Source organism: Syngnathus leptorhynchus, chromosome 11 (genome assembly GCF_054491065.1).
Source record: "Syngnathus leptorhynchus isolate UIUO chromosome 11, UIUO_Slep, whole genome shotgun sequence".
Taxonomy (NCBI): domain Eukaryota; kingdom Metazoa; phylum Chordata; class Actinopteri; order Syngnathiformes; family Syngnathidae; genus Syngnathus; species Syngnathus leptorhynchus.
The window spans coordinates 2,183,547-2,210,499 of NC_141205.1; the positions used below are offsets into that span (position 1 = coordinate 2,183,547).

General features: G+C 42.7%; 1 protein-coding gene across 4 annotated transcripts in view; it reads left to right on the forward strand.

Moving 5' to 3' along the window:
* Nucleotides 1–25,524, forward strand: part of ephb2b (eph receptor B2b) — a 93,127-nt gene extending 67,603 nt beyond the window's left edge. Inside the window, exons 4-16 of one of the 4 annotated variants that reach the window (XM_085923595.1) lie at nucleotides 1,294–1,449; nucleotides 3,257–3,592; nucleotides 12,429–12,553; nucleotides 13,223–13,385; nucleotides 14,345–14,453; nucleotides 15,389–15,456; nucleotides 16,994–17,116; nucleotides 17,198–17,445; nucleotides 19,703–19,918; nucleotides 20,323–20,472; nucleotides 21,104–21,297; nucleotides 21,868–22,023; nucleotides 22,464–25,524. In XM_085923595.1, coding sequence (XP_085779721.1) covers nucleotides 1,294–1,449; nucleotides 3,257–3,592; nucleotides 12,429–12,553; nucleotides 13,223–13,385; nucleotides 14,345–14,453; nucleotides 15,389–15,456; nucleotides 16,994–17,116; nucleotides 17,198–17,445; nucleotides 19,703–19,918; nucleotides 20,323–20,472; nucleotides 21,104–21,297; nucleotides 21,868–22,023; nucleotides 22,464–22,572 — 2,153 coding nt within the window. In that variant the 3' untranslated portion in view covers nucleotides 22,573–25,524. The remainder of the gene's footprint in view (nucleotides 1–1,293; nucleotides 1,450–3,256; nucleotides 3,593–12,428; nucleotides 12,554–13,222; nucleotides 13,386–14,344; nucleotides 14,454–15,388; nucleotides 15,457–16,993; nucleotides 17,117–17,197; nucleotides 17,446–19,702; nucleotides 19,919–20,322; nucleotides 20,473–21,103; nucleotides 21,298–21,867; nucleotides 22,024–22,463) is intronic. The other 3 variants (XM_085923598.1, XM_085923597.1, XM_085923599.1) reach the window with 3 other exon arrangements.
* Nucleotides 25,525–26,953: the final 1,429 nt, after the last annotated feature.

Below are 26,953 nucleotides of genomic sequence, written 5' to 3' on the forward strand. Positions count from 1 at the left end.
GGCTTCTTTCAAAGTCGGTTTGATGGCAATTCCCCCACGAAGTGGCTTGGCTCAGGCCTCGACGGAACGGTCGACTGGCACAGAGAGTGTTCACGCTTCGGGTTTCACTCGGCGCGTAACGAGAGAGAAAAAGAGAGAGCTAGGGCATCAATCATGGCAGAAAGCAAACATGTCAAAGCTACTTAGACGCAATGACAAGTGATGATGACTTCATGTGGATAGAAGATATTTGTGATAAGCAAAGCACATGTTGCCATAAAATGCTGGCAAGGTCTACACTGTTAGCATCGTATAAATCTCTAAATTGATTTGAGTTTACCGTCACAATATCAATAAAAATGACTCGTGCTCGCTAAAAAAACTCTTAATGTGTCGATTTTCAGTCACTACACATCAATCAAGCCAACTGGTAAATTTGTGGTTTTTCACGTAAACGGTCTTAGAATATGGTTTCAAACCAAAGTTAGGGTTTTAGTAACTAAGGGTTTCAAGACAGGATTTGGATTTGAATTAGGGTTTAAGACAGGGTGATAATTTCAAAGTAGGGTTCCAAGACAAAATCAGGGTTTCAGGTTAGGGTTTCAAACCTTTGGTTATAGTTTAAAGTTGCAGTTTCAATCTTAAAATGACAGTGTCTGCTAAATTGGGGTTTTGATTCAGGGTTAAGGTTCCAAAGTAGGATTTATAGACATGGGCTGGATTACGGATTAAGGTTTTGAGCCAGGTTTAGTGTTTGAAAGTAGGCTTTATAGACATGTTTAAGGCTTCAAAATACGTAGTATCCAGCCAGAGTTGCTTTCAAGCAAAAATCAGGATTCAAGAGTATTGCAGTACTGGGGCTTGGGACTGTAATATGTTTTTATTCTTGTACATCCAAATAATGACAGTCAGCCAAACACTTCATCCGTTGGTAGGCATAGCACACACATGCTCCAGTTCCGGTTTTACCGTCTATCTTGGCTTGTCATGGACGTGCAGGGAGCCTCTTAAAAGGGCCCCGAACAGAAAGTGAACCATGCAGATGGACGACGAGCAAGCAAAAGACTGTGAATTATTCACATGAACAGCATGTCGCGCTGAGAGCCGCCTCACAGGCAAGCCACCGCTTGCGTTTGGACCACTCAGTCTCTTCATATCACTTCAAAAGTGTCCACAGTCAACAAGTCTCAGATCAATCATAATTTAGTTTCATATTGAATTAGCTTTCTTTATATCTCTGTCCATGTTTGTTCAAAGATCTTTGAGTTCTGATAGAAAAGACTTTTTTTAACTTTCTCTGTTTGTGTCTTTCAGCGTGCCCGTCGGGATTCTTCAAGCCCACTCAGGGCGATGAGTCGTGCCGGCAGTGTCCCATTAATAGCCGCACCACCAGTGAAGGAGCCATAAACTGCATCTGCCGCAATGGCTACTACCGCACCGACTCTGATCCCTTACAGATGCCCTGCACCAGTATGTATCACATTGTTTACAGTACAGTAATAGCCTTACATGTGGGATAGCTGAGCCACAGTTTAAAAAAAAAAAAAAAAAAAGGTCTCACTGTATGGCGGACTTCGAGCTATCACTAAAATAAATAGCCTGCAATTAATGTAGGGTGGCTCACTGCACACTGACTTCATTTAAGTGTTGAATATGTACACACTACACAGCCTCTCTGAAAGACATGGCTGTCACATGGTTTGAGTTGATAGTGTGTGTCTCCCAAAGACTCGCACAAGGGCATGCCGGCCTGTCCTCGACATCACACGGCTCCATCAGAGGTCACCGGGCCGGGCTGCGACACATTGAGATGGGGCCCACCGCGGCTCTTGTCATGCCAATGAAGCCGCTTGGAATTTGAATGTGAATTTGAAAGCCAAGAAGAAGGAATGCGAGGATGACGGCCGAGGTCGACGCTTAGGGGGAGGTTTGGTCCGGCTAAAACAAAAGCAAACGAGGAAGAGAAAAAAAACATCCCTTTTCAACATTTTGTTAGCGTTGCGTTCTTTCGCTCCCTCTTGTGTGTGCTGAAAGGGCGAGATGATGGCCTCCCCAACAAAAGGGATTTGCATAAACACGGCACTGGGAATCAAGCAGCTGTTGTGGACCGGAGAGAGCAGCGGCGTCACATCACTCAGATTTTGCGCAGCACGGCCCTCGGCGTGATTAAAGCGGGGCCCACTAAGCCACCCTAAGCTAATGTGGTGGTATTACTCAGTGGTTACTGTGTTTAAGAAGATTTTGCGTGTATGTCCTCTAGTGCTACTTCTTGCGTATGACACAGACTGGTCAAAGATTGAAGACTTAATCAAAGTCAAATCAACATTCCAATACACACCTATAATTTTCAAACCCCAAGATTGCAATTTTGGAAGAAAAAAAAAAGCCATCCTCATCATTTCGCTCATTAGGCTTTTATATTTATATTTTAATGGATTTAAATATATATTTATATTTACATATCTATATATTCTATATTCATATTCCATTCTGTATTTATATATTCTGACAAATTTTCATTACGTTCTACTACTGCTTTGTCAAAATAGGCTCACCACTTTTTTTTTTAGATTCCGCATATGAAGACATGACATAATAAAGAAACGGATCGAAAAAGATGTAAATTCACCCATGGTTGAAACCTTGATTGGCTGAGATATTAACTTGGCATCATTCTCGAGGAGGTGTTGTGTTTTCATGTAGGGGGGGCAACCAATAACGTAGACTGCCTTTCATAGCTGGAGGTGCATTAATTACCACCACTCAAATGAAGTTAAACAAGAAACAATGGACTCCGATCTGTGGTGTGGGGAGTCTAATTGTTGCCCTCATTAGCCTTCCTCCACAGTTAGGTGCACAAGCTGAAAACAACATGAACGGACTTGTGTATTTGTTTGGCCTGCCAATCAACGTGCAGGCGGAGCCGCCAAATGAGATGGGGTTTTATCCAATTTGGACACTCTGCTCCATGGGAAAACTACTAAGGAAACACTTGAATGTGGGCACCGGTTCGGAAAATCGGATCCAGTGAATGGGAATCTTGAAGAAGGATGGCAGGCTTTGGCGAGCCTGTAGTATTGATCAAATCAGCCAACTGGGAGAATGATTGACTGATTCTTTAGTGGTTGGTTGTTGTTTTTTTTCTTTGGAAAGACCTTGATATCTTTTGTATATCCATCGAAGATTGACTTTGATCAGGGGCCTTCACTAGTCACTGTCTTTGGCACTGTTGTCTAAAGGTCCTCATACTCACTCAAGCATCTCTTGCGTCCTCCAGCGGTCCCTTCGGCTCCGCAAAACGTCATCTCCAGCGTGAACGAGACCTCGGTCATGCTGGAGTGGATGAGCCCTCGGGATTCGGGCGGCCGCGAGGACGTCGTCTTCAACATCATCTGCAAGAGCTGCGGAGGAGGCCGTGGCGGCTGCACGCGCTGCGGCGACAACGTCCAGTTCCTTCCCCGCCAGCTGGGTCTGACGGAACCGCGGGTATATATCAGCGACCTGCTGGCCCACACTCAGTATACGTTCGAGGTGCAGGCGGTCAACGGTGTGTCGGACCAGAGTCCCTACTCGCCGCAATACTCTTCGGTCAACATCACCACCAACCAAGCTGGTAAGCAGTCTCCTATCGAAAACCTGAAAGCGATATTTGGGAAAAAGTTAATGACTAGTAAAAGTGACCTCGTAAAATATTAAATATTATCGGTTTTACCTATGAGGGGGTCACCGTAGATTTACTCACATGATTTGTTTGGCACATTTTTTCCACCCAATGCACCTTATTTCTGAAAATCTGTATACTTACATATCAAAAAGTAGTTTTCTGGTATCTATTTAAAATTGTGATTTTTTTATGTTCTATTGTAATTTTAGTATTCGTTTACTTCTATATTATACAGTATTTAAAGATTTACGTTGGCTAATGAGTACAAGTTGCTCGCATACGTTCACCTGGACATCACTGACATTTTCACTTCACTGAATTTATATATAGGTAGGCAGAAGAAGCATTTTGTACAAAAATCTTTCCTGTCAATACGCTCAAGGCTGCGAAAAATTCTCATGATCACCACGGTTGTCGTCTTTCAAGTTGGTGCCAGAGATGTGTGAGCAGCAGGTGCTTTCACGTCGTCACAACTCCGCGGGGGTAAATTGCATGTCTCGCCCTCTGGACTGGCAGGGCTATTCTTCTGCTTTTTGCTCTGCGGTTCAGCCGTTTTACTTGTCATTTCATTTTGCACTAACCAAGATGGTTGAGGGTGTAAAAATATTGGTGTAAAAATGAAAAGGTATTGTAAAAGTGACAGTATCCATTGACATAATTATTGTAGTACAGAAACATGAAATATTTGGACACTGTTACAAGGCTGCCGTTAAGTGAGCGCCATTAGGCTTCCTCTTCAATACACTTACGGTGGCACAAGCACAAAATGCACAGTGCACCTCACAAAGTGTATGATGATGTATGCAGATGAGTGGTTGAGAGTGTGCCGTCAATGGTGGGCCAAGCAGAATGAGAATGAGGTCCTTATACTTCAACCTCACGGTTTGCAAATTGTGGCTCTGCAAGGCAGACCATCACACACCATTCAGCAATGATTGCAGCTCACCCAACCACTCAGCGTTATTTTAAACAATATAAAACTCTAGATTTGTCTCAGTGATTATGGGCAAGTGTTTCGATAAGAGGGGAAAAGATTTGTATTTCCTCTGGGTGAGATTTGCCTTTTAGGCAGGATTTGCACTGCATGCTCCAAGCAACAAAATTGCATTTATTTTTGTTTTTTTTCCCCTCGAGTGCCCTAAATACGGATGTGTCATAGTAAAATTAGAATAGAATTTACCCCCGTGTTGTCAATTAACACTTTACATGAAATTTGAACATCTGCTGTTGTAAATTATTTCATTTAATCCAGAATTGTAAAACATTGATATTGTATATGTCACTTGAAATGTGCACAGATAAAATACTGTTTTCGGGTTTTAAGTCAGAATCGCAATGGTCACCGACGATGTCTACTCGGGTGACTTTGTTGTAAGCAGAGTGGGATCAGGCCCAATTAAGAGACCGAATGTTGCTCATCTCAATATTTGCCCTGTGATTGACCAACAACCAGTTCAAGGGGTAGTCAGCCTTTTTTCCAAAATCTGCTGGGATAGGCTCCAGCTTCCCGCAAGCCTGAGCCGGATAAGCAGTCTCAAAAAAGGACGGCGTGTAAATCCAGGGCTTTATCGCAAGCGTTCTATCAAGAGACACCTCCAAATCTCGTCTGCAAACATTTGAGCTTTGCATGTTTTGCGCTTGAAGTCTACTCCTCCTCTAAGGATTCCAGTAAGGCCATAGCATTGATTTGCTCTTTAATTGTATCAATCAAGTGCATCATATGGCATCACAAGCAAGGCTTGTAAGCTAACAGGGCTCTTTCTTTTCTTATTAAGTCTCCCGACAGCATTATGTGCCTGTCCACGATGTCTCATCATTCAACCCCCGACCACTCAACCACCCTGCATATTGCTGTATGACCGAAGCACCTAAAGCTACTCAGCTTTTATTTCATTTGTATAACCACACAACTCACTCACATTACTCGGCGCTGGAATCTCTTTAAATGTTCCCCTCAAATTGAGCCATTGTAGCAAAACGTCAGTGTTTACTGATATCTGTTTGCCTTACAGCTCCATAAAGTAGCCATTACAATGCTGAAAGTCCAAGATGGAGGCCTTTTACTCAAACAGCAGCCCCTTTTTATTGTTTGTTTGGATTTAAGTCACTGCTGTGGTGGCTTAATGAGGGCCTGTGAGTGCAGTTAAGCGTTGTAATGAGGCCCCCCCACCCCTCTTTTCCCTCTTTCTTTCGCCGGACCACAATACGTCTACCGCCCCGGCCATCGGGTTCCCCGCTTCCCCCTTCCGAGGAGTTCTTGCGGAAATTGGGGGGCTCTGCGCCCTCTCCGTTCAAGTGCCCGTCACTTTAGATTATGAGGCGGGAGCGGCCATCGCAGGGAGCTGTGAAAGGAAACTCGCCACACCCTACCATCGCCGAAATGAAAAAACCCAGCCCACCTCCCCCCTTTGGTGACTCTGCAGAGCCGCCGGGCTCAGTGACGGGACCGTGGCACTGCGCTAGGGGGACGGGGGTCACGCCGACCAGGAGCCTATAATTGCATCTGGTTTGTGAGGCCCGGAGGTTACATAAACATCATGTCATTCCTAATTACCACAGGCAGTTCTGGGCCCAGCCGTTCACACAGGCAGCAAACGCCAGAAAAGGCTGCAGGAAAGCAGCACCGTCACCATAAATCAATTTTTGTGGAACGTATCTTTGCAGCTGATACGGAAATGTTTGCAATACCGCAGAATATACGCATTAGTGTGTTAGATTGAAAAATTATACCAAAATGTTCCTTATATATTTTTTAATTTTATAGCAGGTCGGTCTGGAACAGATCGCCCACAGCACCACTAGCTGTGGTTGCTTAAAAACAACAAATATGCAAATTAAGTAAGTAGCCTGACCTGTGCAATGCTCAATTTCAGATCTGAACATCAATTTAGGATTTTTTTCGGATCGTAAATTGTAAATTTTGCCCCAATCAATTTTGGGATCTATGGTATAATTTGTTTAACAAAGTGGTGTAGTGGACTGCATACTGAGTGACTTGAGTGGTGCCTAAACTGGCCAATTGTGCAAGAGAATCCCATTAGTCACTGGGCACTGAGGGCGTAATCAGCGGCAGGGTATGCATATGGTCCAGGGGAAGACGTATGGCTTAATTACAGCGCCAATGGCCGAGTTGTGCTGAAGAGGCATGACCATGGGGACTGCTGGTGTGAAAAGCACTGAAGCACAGCCAGACGGGACTGCCAAGATAAGGCTTGACCCAGAGATATGTTATGTAATTTTCAAAATGTTAGATTGTCTCAACAAAAGCCTTTTTCCATGAAAATACACAATGGGCAAGGAATTACAGCACGCTTAATATCCAATTGTCACTCACTGGTTGAAATCACTAAGGTTTGGGATGGCAGTTTTATGTGAAGCAAATGCTGGATATGACTTTTGGGGCAGAGCTAGCATCTGAGACAAAGCCAGCGATAACTTGGTGTTGCTAACATGTCAATTTTTTATACCGTGTTCACTTTAAATAATTGTGCATATATGCAAGCTACTCTACAGTTGTGTAAGCACCCTCAAAATCTGGTTTGAAGCTGCCAAGAGGCTGTTTTACGAGTCAGCGAGATGTACATACAAGAAGGCTTAGGGTGACCACCTAGTGGCTGGGTGACGGCGACAGAAGGCATAGAAGAGGACGCATATGGTCAGGTCAGACTGGAGGGCTCGGAATCACACCTCCTTGAAGGCTGTTCTCATCGTGACCGGCCAAACGATATGTTCACTGAGGTGTGGCCGAGTTCCACAGCAGCACATTGGATGGATGGATGGATGGATGTGCAACCTGCAGGCTTCATCAGATGCCTTTAATATTCCATGCATTCTTCTATATGAATTTAATTACGTTTACCCCGAGGAAAATCATCTCATGGATCATCAAACGAGTTGCCTAATTGATCCTGTTTATGAATCATTCACAAGTCACATGGGCTCCCATCTATCACGATACATCTTGACGTGCAAGGGAAGAGAGTCCGCTCGTTGCCTGTGTATAAATCTGGGTTAAAAGGCTGAGGTCTCCTGGCCCAGTGGACTGTTTAAAGAGAACATAATGCCATTATACAGATAAATGTTGAGTGCACAAGCGGTGCGCTTTCAATGACGCTTGAATCGATCATACTTTTAATGCACCCATTTATTTGCTTCAGCCAGGAACGAGCATGCCTGATAATTAAAAACCAAAAGAGCCAATGGATTGAATTCAAAATAATAAAAGGCTATGTTTTAAACCTTCTTTCAGAATTGCAGCAGTGTGCTTTTTGCTGATGCTTGGCTTAGAAAATATGCTCAGTTTGTGGCTGATATTTTGGTTCACAAGGGGGCGGAGATGTGCAAAAGGCAGCGGTTAATAATTCAGAAATTTCTATTTTAGCCGATGCATTTAGAAGAGATGTTTTTGAGCCGTGCATTTTTTGAGGTGATGCCAACCTGCTGCCGCTTTAACTATTTAACAACAGCAAATATTTTGAGAGGGATTGACATACCCTGATTTCGCTTTCCTCAGTCATGGAAACATAATTACGTCAACATAATTTAGTGGCACTAATGCACTTATAATTACAACAAAAACGATGTAGGGTTCTTGGTGCAAACTTCTGCCCCAAAAACAAATCAAGCAACTAATAACCAAGCAAATAAATCCCCCAAATTTATAGTTGCTGATATTAATCATTTATAATCAGCTATTCGGTGGGTTGCATGTTTTTTTGTTAAAAAGCTACAAAAAAAATTACGTCCTCCTTGACATACAAAGATGAAAGTCTCTCATTCGAGATACAATATATCGTACTTCTGTGAAATCAATTACTACTTTCCTATTTGCCAGAGCTTTTGCACCATCTTTTGGCATTTTAGAGCATTATAGAAAGAGTTGAAAAACTGCAACTATGTGAGTTTTTTATTAAATTGCTGTTACGCTAATAAATGAATTTGTGAATTCAAAGCTTCGACACATACAAACCCCTCGTATGCATAGTAGAGTCACGTGATAGGAAGCAGTTAGACAGTGCGTTTGGAGATTTGCGTGAATATATAAACCTTCTCAAAGGTTTCTGCAAAATGTCTGTATGCGTGCGAGAAAACGTTGTTTTGTTTTGGGAAATAAGAAAAAACAACCAATCCAAACGGCTTCTTTCGAATGAATGTTGACAAGCTTCCTGTGGGTTTAGGAGGATTTTTCTCGCGGCAGACGACAGCATTGCCTCAAAGCGTCTCACTAAACTGTTGATTTTCCTTCCTTCCACAGCTGTGTGATCCAAAACCATCGTTCCGCATAGCTTTGACAGACAACTGCAATATTTTAAGCATTCCACCCAATTCACCCCAGAGTTTAAGGGCCATGGCTAATCCGTAAATATTTGCCAAATGGTGTGTTTTTCTTCTTTAAAAGGAATAATACTGTCAGCTCGAATGCTTTCTGCATGGCTCGTTTTGTCCCGGGTCTTATCCTCTGAAGGAACTTATTTTTTGACAGCTCGTGCGCTTTGAATGCGATCTGAACCCATACATTCAGGACAGTGATTTAAGAAAATGTAGATAAGCAATGTGGAATGCAGTATTTTCTGCATTTCTCTACATTTTGTGTCTTCAAATACGTCTCTATTGCGTTTATAATGTGTTTTTAATTGATTTAGATCACGTTGACACCTATTGGTGGTGGGTCTGGAACTTCTAACCCTCAATGAACGGTAGATCACTGAATCCGTCTGCTGAACATCTGCAAGCCCACCAATACAGGGACCATAAAATGCTCATTTAAAAATGGGCTTATAATTTTAAGTAGACGGTGGTAGTCCATCTTTTCCTCCTACAGATGGTTTTAAGCTTGATCGACTCCTAGCTGAGTTTGGAAAATTGCTGTAGACCCACAATACTTTGCAGCTGTGGAAACGGGGCCGGCTGCCAGAGTAGTACAAATACAGACTTGGTCGCTAAAGAGCTCCTGATACAGCGCTCATAAACGGATGGCAGCCCAAGAGAGTGGCAGGAGCAGAACCCCAAGGAACAGCTGCTTTGGGACCTTTTGGACCTTATCGCGCTTGTTTTTACTGTGTAAAGGAAAAGGGATTTATGGGCTCTGTCCTGTTCGCCCTGTACCTCCCCACGGTCTCAAACTAAATCACAGAAAGAGAATGCTGCTGCACAACTTGCAATAAAGTAGGAGCCACATGTTTCCAGACATGTTGGGATGTGAGAAGAAAGCTGGATCAAAAGCCACCCCCCAACCTTTTTTTTGCACCACGGACCAGTTTTGGAACCAAGATCAAACAGATGATTGAAAATTCTTTGCAACACTACACGAAATGTAGTTTGCTGTGCTTAGCTGGAGTCCTGTGCTTGTTTCTCTTCAACTAGGCACTTGGGGTAATAACGACGACAGGAGTTTGTCACTTGTGTCCAGTCTACGCTGTAATTAAGCAAATTAGCACAATCCTGCTTAATACAAATGTGGTGTAGGAAATGGAACCCAAGTATTCTTCGATGAGCCATGTGTCACATTATCTCTTATATGCAACTTTTGGTTTCTTGGAAGTTGTGGATTGTTCCGTCTCATTCGAAATAGCCATAAGTCTTTGTGCAGGTTCACAGTTCATTAAACACAAAGGGGTAATGGAGTGAGATGTGGAAAAAAAATTCTTACAGGATTGAATCATTTTCTATTTACTCATTTTCTCCCAGATTCAAATCTATTCCTAAATTGTTCGGCGTGTTAGTGTTTCTCCGGGCCTAATGTCTGATTCGGGTGAAGGAAACCTGCAGACCTATTCATGAACATCATTTATCTTCCCAAATCAGCCTTCTAATTTAATTAGTTGAATTTACAATCCCTGTCCTTTCCATTATCACCACTTGATTAATTTAGGGGAATATGAATAGAGTCCTTGTATTCAACCAGCTTGCCCTCCCTTTTAAGAATGTGACCGTCCTTGATGAGCCAACCTTCATTTTATAGATTGTGGGGAAAACGTTCTCGCGTCTTTCATTTCAGTTCTTAATAGAATGGAATCTGGTGCTTTCCGAGTCATCAACAAAGAAGGGAAAAGATGAATACAGGCATGAACTTGCGATATGTTCTCTATTTACGATGGAGTTCCGTCCCTCCGGCTGACTCAAATTTCTATGTATGTCAGAACATGCTGTAGTCAATTTGAAATTTTAACCTACTTAGCCATTAACTAAAGCTAACACAGTTGTAAAGGAAGGCCATTAAAATACAATTTGCCTTGCACCGTTTAAGTCTTGCCTAATAAATAAAAAGGTTTCGAAGGGTTTTGACTGTCTGCCTGTTTACGATGATGTGAGCGTCTCACCGTCTCGGATCCTGACACGGACTTGGTGCCATGTTGTGTTTCCTCCGTGTCCCATTAGCATGCGGCCATGCCGTGTATGGCAACACACGAGCCGCCTTTGTGTCTTTGGCCTCGTATCGGGTTGCCGTTGCGTGCGTTTAATGGAAACGTGGCCATGTGCTAGTCTTAAGGTTGTGTCCATCCGTAATGGGATACCCGTGAGTTCCCCTTAGAGGGACTGATTGCTTTATTAGACAGGTGACTGCAAACAAGCGTGTGAGGACTCTTGGGTTTGATGCCCACTAACTTGCGGATTGTTGGGAAGGTTGTGAATCATTTTCAAATGAGGACAAATGCAATTATATTGTTGAAGTCCGCAAGGTGAACAGGAACTGTCAACCCTTTAGTGAACAAGCAACAGGACAAGCACTTCTAGAATAATAGCTGAATCTATCCAAACATCTCAACATCCCTCCGCCTTCCCGGACACCGCTGTTGTATACACAACTACTTGAGTCTTGTTATCAACGGGCTTGAGCCACTTTGCTTTGTCGCCGCCTTCCTTAGCCACAAAGGCAGCAAATTGCAAGGCCCGTGAAACCCAACATATGCAGCTGCACAGTCCATTATTATAGCCTATAGAATTGTGTGGTCACCGTCGCTTTCTACTCAGTGGAACACATGTCCCAGGGACTCTGGGGGAGCCTCCATGTGGAGTCGTGCGTGCATTCGGTAGGGGGTATGGGTGAACATGCTGAACGATTTGTATCCATAAATCTTTCCTGGCAGCCCTCCTGTTGTTGTGCCTCACATGTGCTTTTTAACTTGTGCCTTACTTGGTTTGATGCTGACCTGCGGTGCCCTGAACTAATCATAATGGCCGCCGAAGGCGTTGACGTGATGGCGTTTGTAGCGTGCCGAGCGCACGGAGCTGCAGGTCACCGGCCACCCACCGTGAGGTAAACATCAGCCCCAGCTGATGGTTGTGGAATTGACATTTGAGTTGATTTCACATCCGGAAGAGTGGCGATAATAAACGGGCAGCATGTTGGGATTGTGCATTGTTTGATTCATTGATTCATCATATGAATCATCACATGACCATTTCACACACCATGAGAGTTCTAGTTGCGACTTTTAGCTACTGTCATGTTGGTCTTCCTACTTTTTGAACAGAGGAGTACCTGCATGTTTCCAAGGAGAGACTGGCAATCTAAGTGGGGGGTGGGGGTCCACAACATGTAATTTGTAACTACGGAAAATCACTGCTACAGCGCTTCAAGCTGTTATTTAGAGAGAGAGAGAAATACAGCAACCACAAAATTAAATAAGGCCTCTCTGTATCCGTTTGTTTGTTGAGTGTGCCAGTAGTGCGTGATGAGTAGTGATTATTACAATCAAAAAGATATTGTACATCCAAAACAATGCGCGTTTACTGTAAGTGTTTGGATCAACAATTCTGTTCCCTGTTATCTGTTTCTTTGTAGCCCCATCCACAGTGTCCATCATGCACCAAGTGAGTCGCAGTGTGGACAGCATCACTCTCTCCTGGTCCCAGCCAGATCAGCCCAACGGAGTCATCCTGGACTACGAGCTGCAGTACTATGAAAAGGTACGCATTTACCTGTATTGGTCAACATGTTGCCATTGTAGTATAATAACAATCCTCAACAAATGCATTTATAATATTATTTGCAGCCTTTCCCTCTCAGATGCATATATTTTGAATTATTACTTTGGTAAAGAATAGCTTTATTTCTTAGGGGATTGTGCAGCCCACAGTTGTATTACTGAGTGTCCTCACGTAGACAGAAGTAAAGAAATGAAACCGCAGTAGAGTTGCCCGAGAGACTTGTAGGCAAAACAAGGCTGCACTGACTGCTTGTCTGACTTTTTTTCTTCCCTCCAAAACAAGCACCATTAATTCTCGTAGGGACACCTTCAGTCTAGTAGCAGTAGACACGCTCTCACAGGCGAATACAAACAAGAGTAGGCGTACAAGATAGGAGAGGGCTGTCAAAACGATCGTCTTGAGCTCCCCGCTGTGGCCCTCGAGTGCACGCTGAGTGACAGGCGGACTGATGGGAAGCAGCTCCGACATGTCAGCATCCTCGGCGAAATGCCTCTGATGGTCAAGACTCGCAAATGACACTGGTCACTGCACTCTACACTCTCTGCAGTGGTACCTTGATTTTTGAGTTTGCAGCAGTGCCTGACCATCGTCCTTCAGGTAATGTAGACATCACGCTAATGAGAAACAAAATCAATGTCTTGTCCTCAGGACCAGTCGGAGTACAATTCCACCGTCGTGCGGAGCCAGACTAACACGGCGGTTGTCGGAGGCCTCAAATCGGGGAGCATCTACGTCTTCCAGGTGCGAGCGCGCACCGTCGCTGGCTTTGGACGCTACAGCGGCAAACTCTACTTCCAGACCATGACGGAAGGTGAGCTGTCAAGCGTGGTATCCACTGAGGGAATTGGCTTTTTTTGGGGGGGAAGATTTTTAAAAAGAAAAATTCTAAAGATTTATTTCATTATTATTTTTTGATTAATTTTGTGATTTGGCTTCATAGTTCAGAATTCTTCTCTCGCCAAAAAGTCAGCTAGGATAGGCACCAGCTAACTAGTAAAACCAATGAAGTCAATTTAGCACAACTGGATTTCGATTAAATTATGCTTACCTACAGTATACACAGTAAATGCTAACAGCATTCAAGTCTTGGATGAAGGATACGTTCTCAGTTTTCTCCACTTCTCTCTCCGCTATGCAGAAGCAGGAACATATTCATTACACTGCATCGCTCATGTAGGTTAATGTTACAACCATTCGTGGCTTTTCCCTCTGAAAAGCTCATTTCCTTCAGCCAGCAGTTCCCAGGACCGCCATTAGCCCGGAATGTCATACATCAACTTACACACACACACATGCGTAGCTCTCAGCACAAAAGCTTCTTAGTGGTGATTTTACAGTCAAACACAGCATTATTTATTGTTTAGCAGCTGATTCATGCGGTATGGATTTCATGTCCACTTTAATGTCACCCTGGGGTCGGACGCATTCAAAGGGATCGCAATACAAGCTTGATGGTCTTCAGTCGTTAAACATGTACTCTGTCATAAAACAGCGAGATTAGAAAAGCTACAAGCTAGTCGGTTACCTATAAAACGTTCAACTTTTTACTTGTAAAAATGTTTCATTTTTCTTGTGAAATTATAAATTATTTTTGAGTAGTGCATTCAATTTGTAAAAATAACTTCCTTGTCAAATACATGTTGAAAGTTAAAAGTATGGTTTTAAAAAAAATACGATTCCTGACTTCTTATTTCATCAGTATGAATGTCATCTTACAATACAACTTATTTATTTTTGTAAAATTCTCATGTGTCTGTTTGTCTCTGGCAGCCGAATACAACAGCAGCATTCGCGAGAAGCTGCCCCTCATCATCGGCTCGGCGGCTGCGGGCTTGGTCTTCCTCATTGCTGTGGTTGTCATCATCATTGTGTGCAATCGGTGAGCCTCTCTTCCATTCGATTTTTTTTCTTAAATTTTTATTCAGCCATATCCATACTCTATAGTAACTGGTAACAATTCTTAATGCGAGAATATGAAAATTGGCAAAAAAAGAATCTGGAGTTTGTAGAAAAAAGCAGGAATTAATGGAGCAGATCTGTTGCAAGTCTGTAACTGACTCCAGCACATGATCTGCCTGATCATTGTTCCAGATTTTTCTTGGGGTCTATTAAGGTTCCAATGATGCGTCACATAAAGTGTGACAACAACTGCACTGCATACTCATTAACACTTCATAGCGACTGTCAGCAACTTCAGTGCAGCTGCTCTGCTTTGACACACAAGATCCTTTGATATTAAGAAGATGCGCTGCCGCCGCGACACTCAACTGTTATTCACCATCCGAGACTTTTAATGTTGGGACTTGTTTTTGTAAGACTGCAACAGCTTTGTTTTAAGATTAAAGCCTTTTTTGTGTGTGTGTGTGTGTGTGTGTGGGGGGGGAGTTAAAACTCCATTTGTTTACGAGTACATAAACAAAAGAGCGAGAGAGCTTCAAATTTTTTTACACAATACTTGTCAACAGTTTGAGAATCACTGTCACCTGCAATTGGGGATCTTCATACATAAAATTAACCCCAAAATTACATTTTCAAATAAACACGGGAAATTAAAAATGCTAGTTTTTAATAATTATTTTTGGTCTCCTCGTGATATTAACACTTGAAATTTTTGACATGTTTCTCAAAATTATCCCTACTTGTGTCATTTTTCCTTTTAGTGTCTCTCTTATACGCCTTTGTAGCTTGACAACCTGTCAAGTACCTCACAGTTTTCAAACTGTGAATATGCCATTGGGTGGGGAGTGTGTACCCCCACCCCCTCTCTCTTCTCCATCTTTACACCAGCACTAGAGTTCTTTGTCTTTCCTCCAGGAGGCGTGGCTTCGATAGGGCAGATTCCGAATACACGGACAAGCTGCAGCATTACACCAGCGGCCACAGTGAGTAACCCCCCCCCCCCACCCCTTTCCAGTCATCCACACATGCACACACACACACACACATCCCCCAGGCCCCTCTTTTACCGCATTTAACAGTGCCCCCCACCATCCCTCCCCAATTTTGCAACGCCTATCACCATGGCTACTGTCTCACACCATCGTCTCCATCAGAGGTCTTACCTCTTGCACACACACCTGTCTCCATGGCTACCATCTCCCCAATAGAAACCTCTGCCCCCCTGGCTCTCCACCGAGTGATCCCGCCTGTTGTCGGAGGAAGGGTTTAAGCAACGCTCATATCGGCATGCGTCGTTTATGTTTACATCGTTAACTCCAGCCATTGTTATGAAAGTAGGTCAGCCCTTTACTCATTTTCTCGAAAGCGAGCAAGCTATTGAGGAAATATCCAAAAGGCTCAGTGACTCAATGTAAAGCTTCTGCCATGCATCTTATAGGCTGGGAGAAGGGTAATAGGAAAATAAATCCTCAAGATTGCCAGCATTGAAGTTATTATGGTGTCTTCGGATTGGAAATGATGCGATTTGTAAAGTAATAAAGTAAGTAAGTAATAAGTAAGTAATAAATATTCCCACATTAAACGATGACCCTGTTAGCTACACGGAGTGTGCTGACACAATTCCGTTTTCTTTTTTTTTTTAGTTTCAAATCGCACTATTGGGATACGCGTCATCGCAGTACAAATCTAAAAAAATACACATGAATTCTACTTGATTTTTTTATGAATGCATGAACATTTTAAAATATCTTACTTTTGTTTTTCCATTTATTTTGTAAAATAATAACCTGAATATTTGAAGTGACTTTGTAATATTAATATATACAATATAAATTGGAAGTTAAAATTACATTTGGGATGTACGTCATCGCAGCATGTGCATAGAATCAGATTTTGCAGATCACAATTGAAATGTAAATAAAAAGAGTGAGAAAACATTCAGTGCCCAACCGAAATTCCCTCCATCTGACATTGTGAGCCTCCCGTGGCTCTTCAGTGGCCCAGGCGCAAGCTCGGGCTCTAATCAAACAGCCTACGGGCCCGGCACAGTGGTGAGAGGCAAATAATCCGATTTAAAAGTCGCCAACGTTTAAGTCCGTGGATGCTTAAAGGCCACCTTAAGCCAATTTACCTGGCAGCGGGGCTTAGGTGAGAGAGAGAGAAAGAGAGAGCTCAGCGAGCCTCTCAAACTGTGATAACGGCCCACAGGAGAGAAAACAAATGTATATTTCGGCTCGCATTATTCTTGCTAAAAGGCTTGAGGAGGCCGTGTCCTTGCTGGCTAAATGAGTTTACAGCATCTGAGCTCCAGTGGAGCACGTCTGCAACTCACTTCATGGTCAAATATATTTGGATTTGATCTTCAAATAGCAATGTGACAAGAGGAATGCCATCTTGGTAATTTCTGCAAAACTACAAATGCCTCTGAAATTCTCCATACATTTTTAGATGAAAGATCAATTATTTTTGCAAAATGTCCAGAAACGAAATACGTTAGTGTCTCTCTCCCTTTTTTCCAAGTGTCTCCAGGAATGAAGATCTATATTGATCCGTTTACGTATGAGGACCCCAATGAGGCCGTTCGCGAGTTCGCCAAGGAGATTGATACATCCTACGTGAAGATTGAGCAGGTCATCGGCGCAGGTAACGCGATGTGACATGAAAGAAAAAAAAAAAAGAATATCATCCAACCGGCGCAGTACAAACATCATCTCGTCTGTGCAGGAGAGTTCGGCGAGGTGTGCAGTGGCAACCTAAGGTTGCCCGGCAAGCGGGAGATGTTTGTGGCCATCAAAACCCTGAAGACGGGCTACACGGAAAAGCAGCGGCGGGATTTCCTCAGCGAGGCTAGCATCATGGGCCAGTTTGATCATCCCAACGTCATCCGCCTGGAGGGCGTGGTCACCAAGAGTAGTCCCGTCATGATCGTCACTGAGTTCATGGAGAACGGATCTCTGGACTCCTTCCTCAGGGTGAGTGCTGAGCCACTTTTACACAGGATTGGGGGCTTAAGGTGACCTTGCAGCCACTCGTCCACCACCCTTATGTCAAAAGTATTTGATTGTCTGCATAGCTTCAATTTTTTGCTTTCAGTGGGAATATCTGTCAGTTTGGCTGACGAGGTTAGAGTGGTAGCAGAGGTCTGACAATGGAAGAGGTGTGAAGATTAACACCTTGCACTCACTTCTCTTATCACCATTGTCAAAAGCAATTTAGATTTTGTCACGTCAAATTTACTGTACGTACGATATTTTCTTTTTTCTTTTTAAAGAACTAAATATGGTGTTATGTAAAGAATCACAGAAATGTATATGAACATATAAATACTGATTGATGGGGTGAATAATGCAATATGTGTTTGTTGTTGTTTTTCTGCTGTAAAATGTGTCTAAAAATACAAACGTGATTTTTTTTAAATGATGTCTGCGAAAAACCCGTACGCAGGAGGTTTGGTATTTTTTTTAAATATATAAAAAATTGACTGAGTGTTTAATTAACACAAGACTCCTATTCTAGATTCTATATGGTTAGGTTTAAGATCATAACAAAATAACATAGTTTTAATCTTTCATTTGATTACTCTGCTCAAGTTGACCTGCAATTCGCATGTCAAGCAATACCACCAATTTTCTCTGACGTCATTCAAATTGAGGAAAACGTGGCAGGTATTTTTTTTTTGCTGGCATGATGGCAATGAGAATCCACACAAAGAGCGTCACACAATCCATAATTGCGAGGGTGGATGCTATGCATAATGTATGACGCTTAATCGCCGGCACGAGGAGCTTTCGACTTGACGTGAGGAGAAGCGTGAGGCGAAGCTGACGAGCAGCAAAGCGTGAAAGACAAGTAGGCTACTGGAGCGCTGGTGCAGACTGCTAATATAAACACCCACTGTCCCTCCCTTGTGAGTGCCTTCCCTCGACTACAGGGAATGGATATATACATATATACTCCATGTGCCAATAAGGAGAAAAAAAATCAAAATGGATCAGTTGGAAAATCTATGTAAGTACAAGCACAAAGTGTGTATTTGGTAATTTCCCATCACTGACGATGGGCAACGGCAAGGTGACAGGACGGGGGTGCACAGCTGCACTGCTTGCTCGCTCCAGGCGCCATGCGTGCACATTAAAGCATTTTACCAAACGATGGAGTTGGAGGCTGGGGGGAACAGCTGTAGACAGACAGACATCCAGACCAAGCTTAACAGTGGCCAGGCGTGCAGAGTGCACCTAAAAACAAACTTCTCTCTTACTTTGTGTCCTGTGGTGCCATTTTTATTGCGTATTTGAACATAACCTTTGCGTGCTAAACTTTGATGGATTTGGTTTCTGGTCAAGATAAAATGTCATAAATAATCATAATAATGATCTTAGTCAGTATGAGTGATATTTTAAATCATTTTTAGATGGCTTGTCAAGAAAAATCAACATTCGTTCCACCAGGATACTTGATTCAATCCAATAATACCATCCATCCATCCATTTTCTGAACCGCTTAGTCCCCACTGGGGTCGCGGGCGTGCTGGAGCCTATCCCAGCCGTCATCGGGCAGTAGGCGGGGGACACCCTGAACTGGTTGCCAACCAATCGCAGGGCACACAGAGACGAACAACCATCCGCACTCGCACTCACACCTAGGGGCAATTTGGAGTACTCAATCGGCCTACCAAGCATGTTTTTGGGATGTGGGAGGAAACCGGAGCGCCCGGAGAAAACCCACGCGGACACGGGGAGAACATGCAAACTCCACACAGGGAGGGCCGGAGGTGGAATCGAACCCGCACCCTCCTAACTGTGAGGTGGACGTGCTACCCACTGCTCCACCGAGCCGCCTTCCAATAATACCACTTTACCCTTTTTATGTGACTCTATTTTGACATCTATTTTTTTTTTGTAGTACAAATTTTAGCATTTCCCAGTTGTTTTACTGAAAGGTCTTAAATGTTAATACTTATTATTTTTAAGCTACAATTTTGCAAGTACATCAGTCTGTCTCTTGGAAACACCGAATACGGCGGAGATAAAGCATTGTGACAAAGGGAGAGCGTACCGTGTTGATTTTGTTGACTTTTTAGTCTGAGGGAACTAGCAACAAAAAAACAGCAATTTTTGAGTGATTGCCAGTTGCGTGAAGGGCTTGTCGGGAAACTACTGCTACACTGTTAGTGAATCTGTGTATTCATATCTGATCTGGTGTGACGTTCTGCATTACGTTGTGTTTCAGCAAAACGACGGCCAGTTTACGGTTATCCAGCTGGTGGGAATGCTGCGAGGCATCGCCTCGGGTATGAAGTACCTGGCTGACATGAACTATGTGCACCGTGACCTGGCCGCCCGCAACATCCTGGTCAACAGCAATCTGGTGTGCAAGGTGTCTGACTTTGGCCTCTCGCGCTTTCTGGAAGATGACACGTCAGACCCCACCTACACCAGCGCCCTGGTGAGGACAAACAAATATTCAAATGTTGAATTGCTGTTTTGCTGCTCTCAATGTGTCGTACCCTAGGGGTGTTTGACACGACACCTTCAAAATCACTCAATGTAACAAAAAATGATCCCTTGACATGTTTTACCTATCACCATGAAATTGGGTTGATGTGTCTGTCATAGCAGGATGCACAAAAAAGTCTGAAGAACCTATGCCTGAAATTGAACAAGAAATCATCCGTCATTCAGTTAGGATGAGTTCTGGAAAATGTTTTTTCAGCATAATTTTCCATTGAAATCTATTCCCCAACTTTTTGTCTTCTTTTTGCTCCCAGGTGTTTTAAGTGCATCCAGTTTAAATTACCATTTGTGCTAATGTTGCATGGTGTCATCCAGCTTCTACTTTTGTACTCGCAGGGTGGGAAAATCCCCATTCGGTGGACTGCGCCCGAAGCCATCCAGTACAGGAAGTTCACCTCGGCCAGCGATGTGTGGAGCTACGGGATCGTCATGTGGGAAGTCATGTCGTACGGGGAGAGGCCCTACTGGGACATGACCAATCAAGATGTGCGTAACTGAAGTCATCTACGGGCATTGTTGCGCATACTCCCGTACACATATTTAATATCGAACCTCGGTTTTACGGCCGCAGCGGTGCGGCCCATCATTGCTCCAAACAGCAGCGTGGGTTTCATGTGATAATTCCTTCCAGCTGCCACACGGATATAATCAGATCATTGGAAAATGCTCGGCGGTGCTCTGTCGACAATTTTTGCTCTCTACTGGAGCTTCAATTACTCCCCCTGGGTAGCGGTGGAAAGAGAGCAAATTATAGAGTAGCGAGGGTGGCGGGGAGACAATGAGAATAGTTTGAAATTGAAAGAGAGAACTCTAATGTGCTAAGAGAGGAAAGAGGACCTCGGCTGTTATCTTATTAACAGCTCCAGATAGCACTGGTGCTCTATCAGGGTCCTTATTTGGGCGTCTCCCGGATGAGATTCATTTGGCTTTGAATGGAGTCTTTGTTAATGGACCCCCCGTAATGAACTGTGCGTCTTTCCGTGTCGGCCACTTAACCATAGGCCAACTCGGTGTTCCTCCAATCAACCGAGCTAGCCGAAGTTTGGATTAGATTTGTTGATTAGTGAAAATTATTTTATCGGTCAACTTTGCGTTCTGTGACCTCTCCTCACTTCAGGTTATTAACGCCATTGAGCAAGACTACCGGCTGCCGCCCCCTATGGACTGTCCGAGCGCGCTGCACCAGCTCATGTTGGACTGCTGGCAGAAGGACCGCAACAACCGACCTAAATTCAGTCAGATCGTCAACAACCTGGACAAGATGATCCGTAATCCCAACACCTTGAAGGCCATGACCCCGTTATCGTCAGGGTGAGTCAGACCGCTTAAAGGATGGGGTGTTTTAAGCATCAGGGTTTTTTTCTCTTTCTTTTGTTCTTTCTTTGTTGCTTTCGACACAAACGGGCAAGGGGCGGCGAGTCTGGGATGATTAACCTCATACTCTCACAGAACAGCCGGGAAGAATTTTGCTTGGATGGCCAATGTGAAAGGCGCTACTGATTAGGAAGAATGCAGATTTTGGTTCTTAGAAGCGACTAACCGTCATAGCCTTCCAACAAACAACAAATGCAAATCCTGGATTGAGGCAAATCCAAAACATTCCCGATTCTCCACAGATGAATGCGATGTCCGGTAGAAAGAACACTGGCTCCCTAAAAAGCTCAGCACCTCATTTGGAAAATCCATTTTAGAGGGAAATGAACTCGGAAAAGGTAGTTTGATGAATGAGGCCTGTGGGATTGTCTTCAGGCCGTGAGAACTCGACGCAACCTGCGGCTCCTGCAGCACTCGCAGGTGGTCTGCGGAGCGACTGCGACGCGAAGAGACTTCGCATTGCCATCATCATTCATCCTAATGCATCCTGTCTGTGTCCTCCCCCAGTGTGCATCTGCCTCTGCTGGACCGCAGCATCCCAGACTTCTCGAGCTTCAGCACGGTGGACGAGTGGCTGGACGCCATCAAGATGGGCCAGTATAAGGACAACTTTGCCAACTCAGATTTCACCACGTTTGATGTGGTGTCCCAGATGACCATGGAGTAAGTGACCATCTATTCAGTTTTATTTATATAGTTTTATTTATATAGCGCTTTTCAAACACAGGGCAACTGACAAACAAACAAATGTTGCTAACTAAGAATGATTCATTTCTAAGCGTGTATTGACAAATCACAAAGGCATTAAAAAGCAAAGTCAAGAAATGAAAATTAGCTTTAGTGAAACTCAAGTTGATTTTAAATGCTTCATTTTGAAAAAGCTAAATCAAATCAATAATCCTCTCTCTGAAGTGAAATTGCTGAAAAGATTGCCAAAAGAACCATTTTAGCAATGGCTGCTGTATTGCTGAACACCAAATGGTGTCTGCTTTTCAACGATGTACCTTATTAAGTGACCTAGTCATACTCTATGGGGTCGCATCTTGTCTGAGGCTTTTCCGTGCACGGGGCGTCCTGATTCACTGCTTTTGTAACCGTCACAGTGACATCCTGCGGGTAGGCGTGACATTAGCGGGCCATCAGAAGAAGATTCTCAACAGCGTCCAGATGATGCGGGCCCAGATGAACCAGATCCAGTCAGTAGAGGTCTGACCTTCCCCCAAGCAGAGCAGCGGTCCTAGGAGGGCCGGCCGGGGTGCTTTGAGGGGGGCACCCCTCCACCCCACCCCCGGCAAGCACCGAGGACGAAGCGGATGCTTGTTGGTGTGATCCCACCCCTTCCTTGACACTTTCCCTTCCCTCACCCAACACTCCTTTACTCCCCCCTCTCACCATCCATCCACAGAGAGTTCTGGTATTGAGAACCACGGGAGCCCCAAAAAGAAGTGACCAGCAACACTTATTTTTCTTCATCCACCGATTTTCAAGGTTTGTTGTCATAATTTTGTAAAGAATTTTGTAAGGGAAAAAAAGATAAAAGATAAATAATGAAAGGAGTTTATGGACAATTAAAGACAATATAAGGTTGTACACTAGATGAATAGGAGAGCTACCCTTTAAAAGGGCGTGATACAAAAAAAAGAAAAAAAAAGAAACCAAGGATCTGTCTGTCCTGGAAGATGGGCCAAGGACATACAAACCATCAAATGGACCTTATGGCACAGACGGACATGAGGAAAATCTCAAGAAAGGGGGAAAAAAATCCTTCATTTTTTTTCATTGTGGTGTGAAATGTGTTGAAGATTCCCATTATTGACAACATTGTTCTTACCTCGCTCCCTTGTGGACATATCAAGGACCACTTCTTAGGGTTGACTCACTTGACCAATCCCACCCACCCAAGTACTCTCTTCTCCTTCCTTCCATGTCACAAAGGATGCTGGGTAAGATGACTCAGTTGCATGGCGGACCTCCATCCATCCATCTTTTCTCTTCTTCCAGTCGCTACACACAAACACAGAGACTTTACAATCGGGTGGATGCAACGTGTTCTTATTTCTGCAGTTTGCAATTTATATATGCATATTATTCTGATTTTATTTTGAGGTTCTGTTCTGCAAAGAGCTAAAAAAAAAACATAACAAAAAAAGCTTGGGATCTTCCATCGTGGTTCTTTGAGTTTATTAGGAAAAACTGAACAATCATGTAGATAAACAATCTCCCGGTATCCCACCACCTCCTTGGAGAAGATATACTTTGTTTCTATGTTTTGAGCTGTCAATCTTTGTCAGTGTTGTTGTCGCAGGAGAAAACATGGCGTCCGTAAATGTCGCTCGTCTTTTCCCTTGGTAAAGAGTGTCTGGAGGGTAAATGTCCAGCCTGGATCCATTGTTCGTAGTCTGGTTCCTCCAACACTGCCCTCTTCAAGACCTCACTGAAACCAACCCCAACACATATTGGAAGCTCTGAAATGGGTACGCACATACCGATTTTTCACACACCAATTCCCAAAGTAAAGACGCTCTCCAACATTTGCGATCATAAATACAAAGCAGGTTTAATATTTACAAACACCAAATTGACCACGTCAATAGATCCCGCATACCTGGATTTGAACTTTTTATGGGTTATTCACTTAAAATACAGGAATTTATGGGGCCCTGGGAAGGAGTTTGAGGCACTCCCAATTTTGGTGTAGTCTTTTTTTTTTTTTACTGACGGTGATCAAAAGAGGGGAATATAGGTCAAAGTTCGGCCCGATACTCGGCATGTGTGTACCACACTTCAATAGTTGGTGTTACAAGGAAGCCAATTTCGTTTTTTATGTTCACAGGCCAGTTGATCCTGGTTCCATTTCATCTGAAGGATTACGTGTTGACCGCATGAAGTATTTTTGTTATGGTTGAAAAAAAAAAAAAGTAAGTGAGGGAGAGCGATAGAGCAGTTGAAGCAGAGCAATAATTAAAGAGAAGAGGTGCGGCACTCCTGTTAACACTTTTTGGCACTGTGAAAAATGGTTAATTATAAATTTAGTCAAAGCAAGTTGGGCATTAACTTGCTTTTTTTTATTTATATTTTACCCAGTGTTACAATGGTGCCTCCTTAAATCTGGAATTTAAACTTGGATGGCTTCAGTGGAGTGCAGACCTTTTAGTTTATTTACTGTTTTAAGGAGAACATCCAGGCAGGAGGGATTGTTGAAATTTTAAAGTATGATTGATATACAGCTTTTTCTTTCCACCTTTTATTCCTTCATTTGTCACAGCATAGTTTCTGCCACTTGCCTTTTACAAACACTATTTGATTGGTCAACCCACACCACAAAGTCATTTTAAAAGTCATAACACAAGTAAATGGGCCTCGTGACATGAGGTACGCTCAATTTTGGTGCAGACTCTGCGAAAGGGTGCCAATCAAATAGTATTTTCATGTTCCCAATCATGGCAAAATATTTTATCGTAAATACTCTATCGTATATTTCCAACTTCCAAGCAGGAGTCAGGAGTATTTAATGCTTATCTTTCAAAGGTGTTTTCCTCGGTCCACACGCCACAAAATCGAGTTGAAACCTAAGCAAACAGACTCACTAAGGCCTCTCTTTCAGTGATGCTTTTTTGCTGCTCATCTTTTTACAAACACTTACTTTATTTCAGCGACTGTGGTTTACTGTGAATAAATATGGAACCAAAAACTTGACACGCAAGTCCTCCTTTGCTCACAGGAGCTGACAGTTTAGAAGTGAAGAAGAAAAGCAGCTAGTCAAAATTCAAGACTCATGTGCTGCAAAAAAGCACCAGAGCACCCTCTGCTGCCCTTGTGGTCACGTGCAGAATCAACTCGTCCTGGACAAGACCGTCCTTTATCCCTTCAGGACCCCGTGCTCCCACCCCACCACCCACACACACACACACACACACCTTGACCCCTGCCACTCTGGATGTCGGTTAGTGCGGGCGGGGTTTGTGCGCTCCCCGTTAAGCGCCTTCCCGACCTGTGCCAGTTCAGAAGGTGACGGTGACCGATGTGGGACATGTTGTATTTCTGTATAAATGTATATTGACTGTAACCCTGTGAATGATGTAACAAGTTCATTATTTGTAATATTGTCATTGGCTTATTTTCTAAAAATAGAAAAGCTCAACTTGATTCTCTTCAATAAAAAAAATAAGGTCTGATATTAAAAATGAGTTGCATTTATTTTTTAAGTAATCTGGGAAAAAAGTTCACACAAATTTTGAAGTTAATAATATAAATTACTATATACAGTAGTGTAAATATTGCAACAACAATAATGATCCCTTTTAAAAAATTGAGGTTTAAATTGGGAATTGTAAATAATGTAATATTGTGATATGTGAAATATTGTCTCATATTGTTTAGCTGATTTTTTTTTTGCTAAATGCTTAATAGTTTTTTTTTTTATTTTCATTTGACAGAAAATCTGTTCCAGAAGTAGATGTTCGTTTTTTTTTTCTTTCACTGTCACTTCTTCACAAAAACTGAACAAGAGTTAAATAGGTAACATTATTTACTCATTGAAATGAATTTCACATCTATAACATGCATGCGCATATTTTTTAAGTTCTTATACTAAATTAAAAATGGATAACATGTTTGAATAAATATTGAACATTTCAGTATTTTTTTTAAATATAATTAAATGTAAAGTAATTAATATGGATTGTGTTTTTGCAAAATTTACAATGGTACAATGGTGGCCATTGCATAACATATTTTGAACTATAATATAAAATAATGACAATTTTAAAGAACAGTATTGAGTTTCTAAAAGAAAATTATTTTAAAAAAGAATAATTTTAATGTGAATTGTGAATAGAGCAGTGTAATAGAATTGTATATTTCCGATAATACTTACATTTTGTTGACGGACAATTATGAAGTTCACGAATACATTGAATAAGATTTAATAAATACAATCATGCATTATACATTTATTTGATTTTGAATTTCAATGCAAAATATTCAGAATGTTAAATGAAAATGTGAAAAAGTGAAACAATCATAAACTGTGAATAATTTTGAATTACTGTACATTTAAAAATACTGCACAATTCAATATCAAACTTATTTCTTTCTTTTTCAAAATATTAATCTCTGGCGAGCCTCGTAATAATTCAACATTCAAAACAAAATATCTAAAGGCAAAACATTAGAATCAGCTTGCAAAAACTCAACACTGCAGACGGAACAACACTTTTGTTGGTCGTGCAGCAAAATGTCACACTTTGCACCAACAGCACCAGTCGGTCCATTTTTATGTACTTCTGTCACAAATGATTTGAGCAATGTGTGTGTGAGTGAGAGCTGGAAATTTTTCAACCTCATTAGCGGCCGCGGCGTGAAAGGCCCGAGACCTCGGCTTGACCCGGAGAAGAGCGGCGCGTGTGCTAAAAGCTTTAGCCCTGTTTCCCCTCAACTGTAACTTTCAATCAAACACACAAATCCTACAGGCGCCTAGCTGAGTCTTAATTACAACATCGTTTGCACCCTTAAACAGGAATGGGGTGCTACTTTCCCAATCGTTTTCAGCACTCCACAGGACCATTCCAGATTTATAGACATAATATGATGC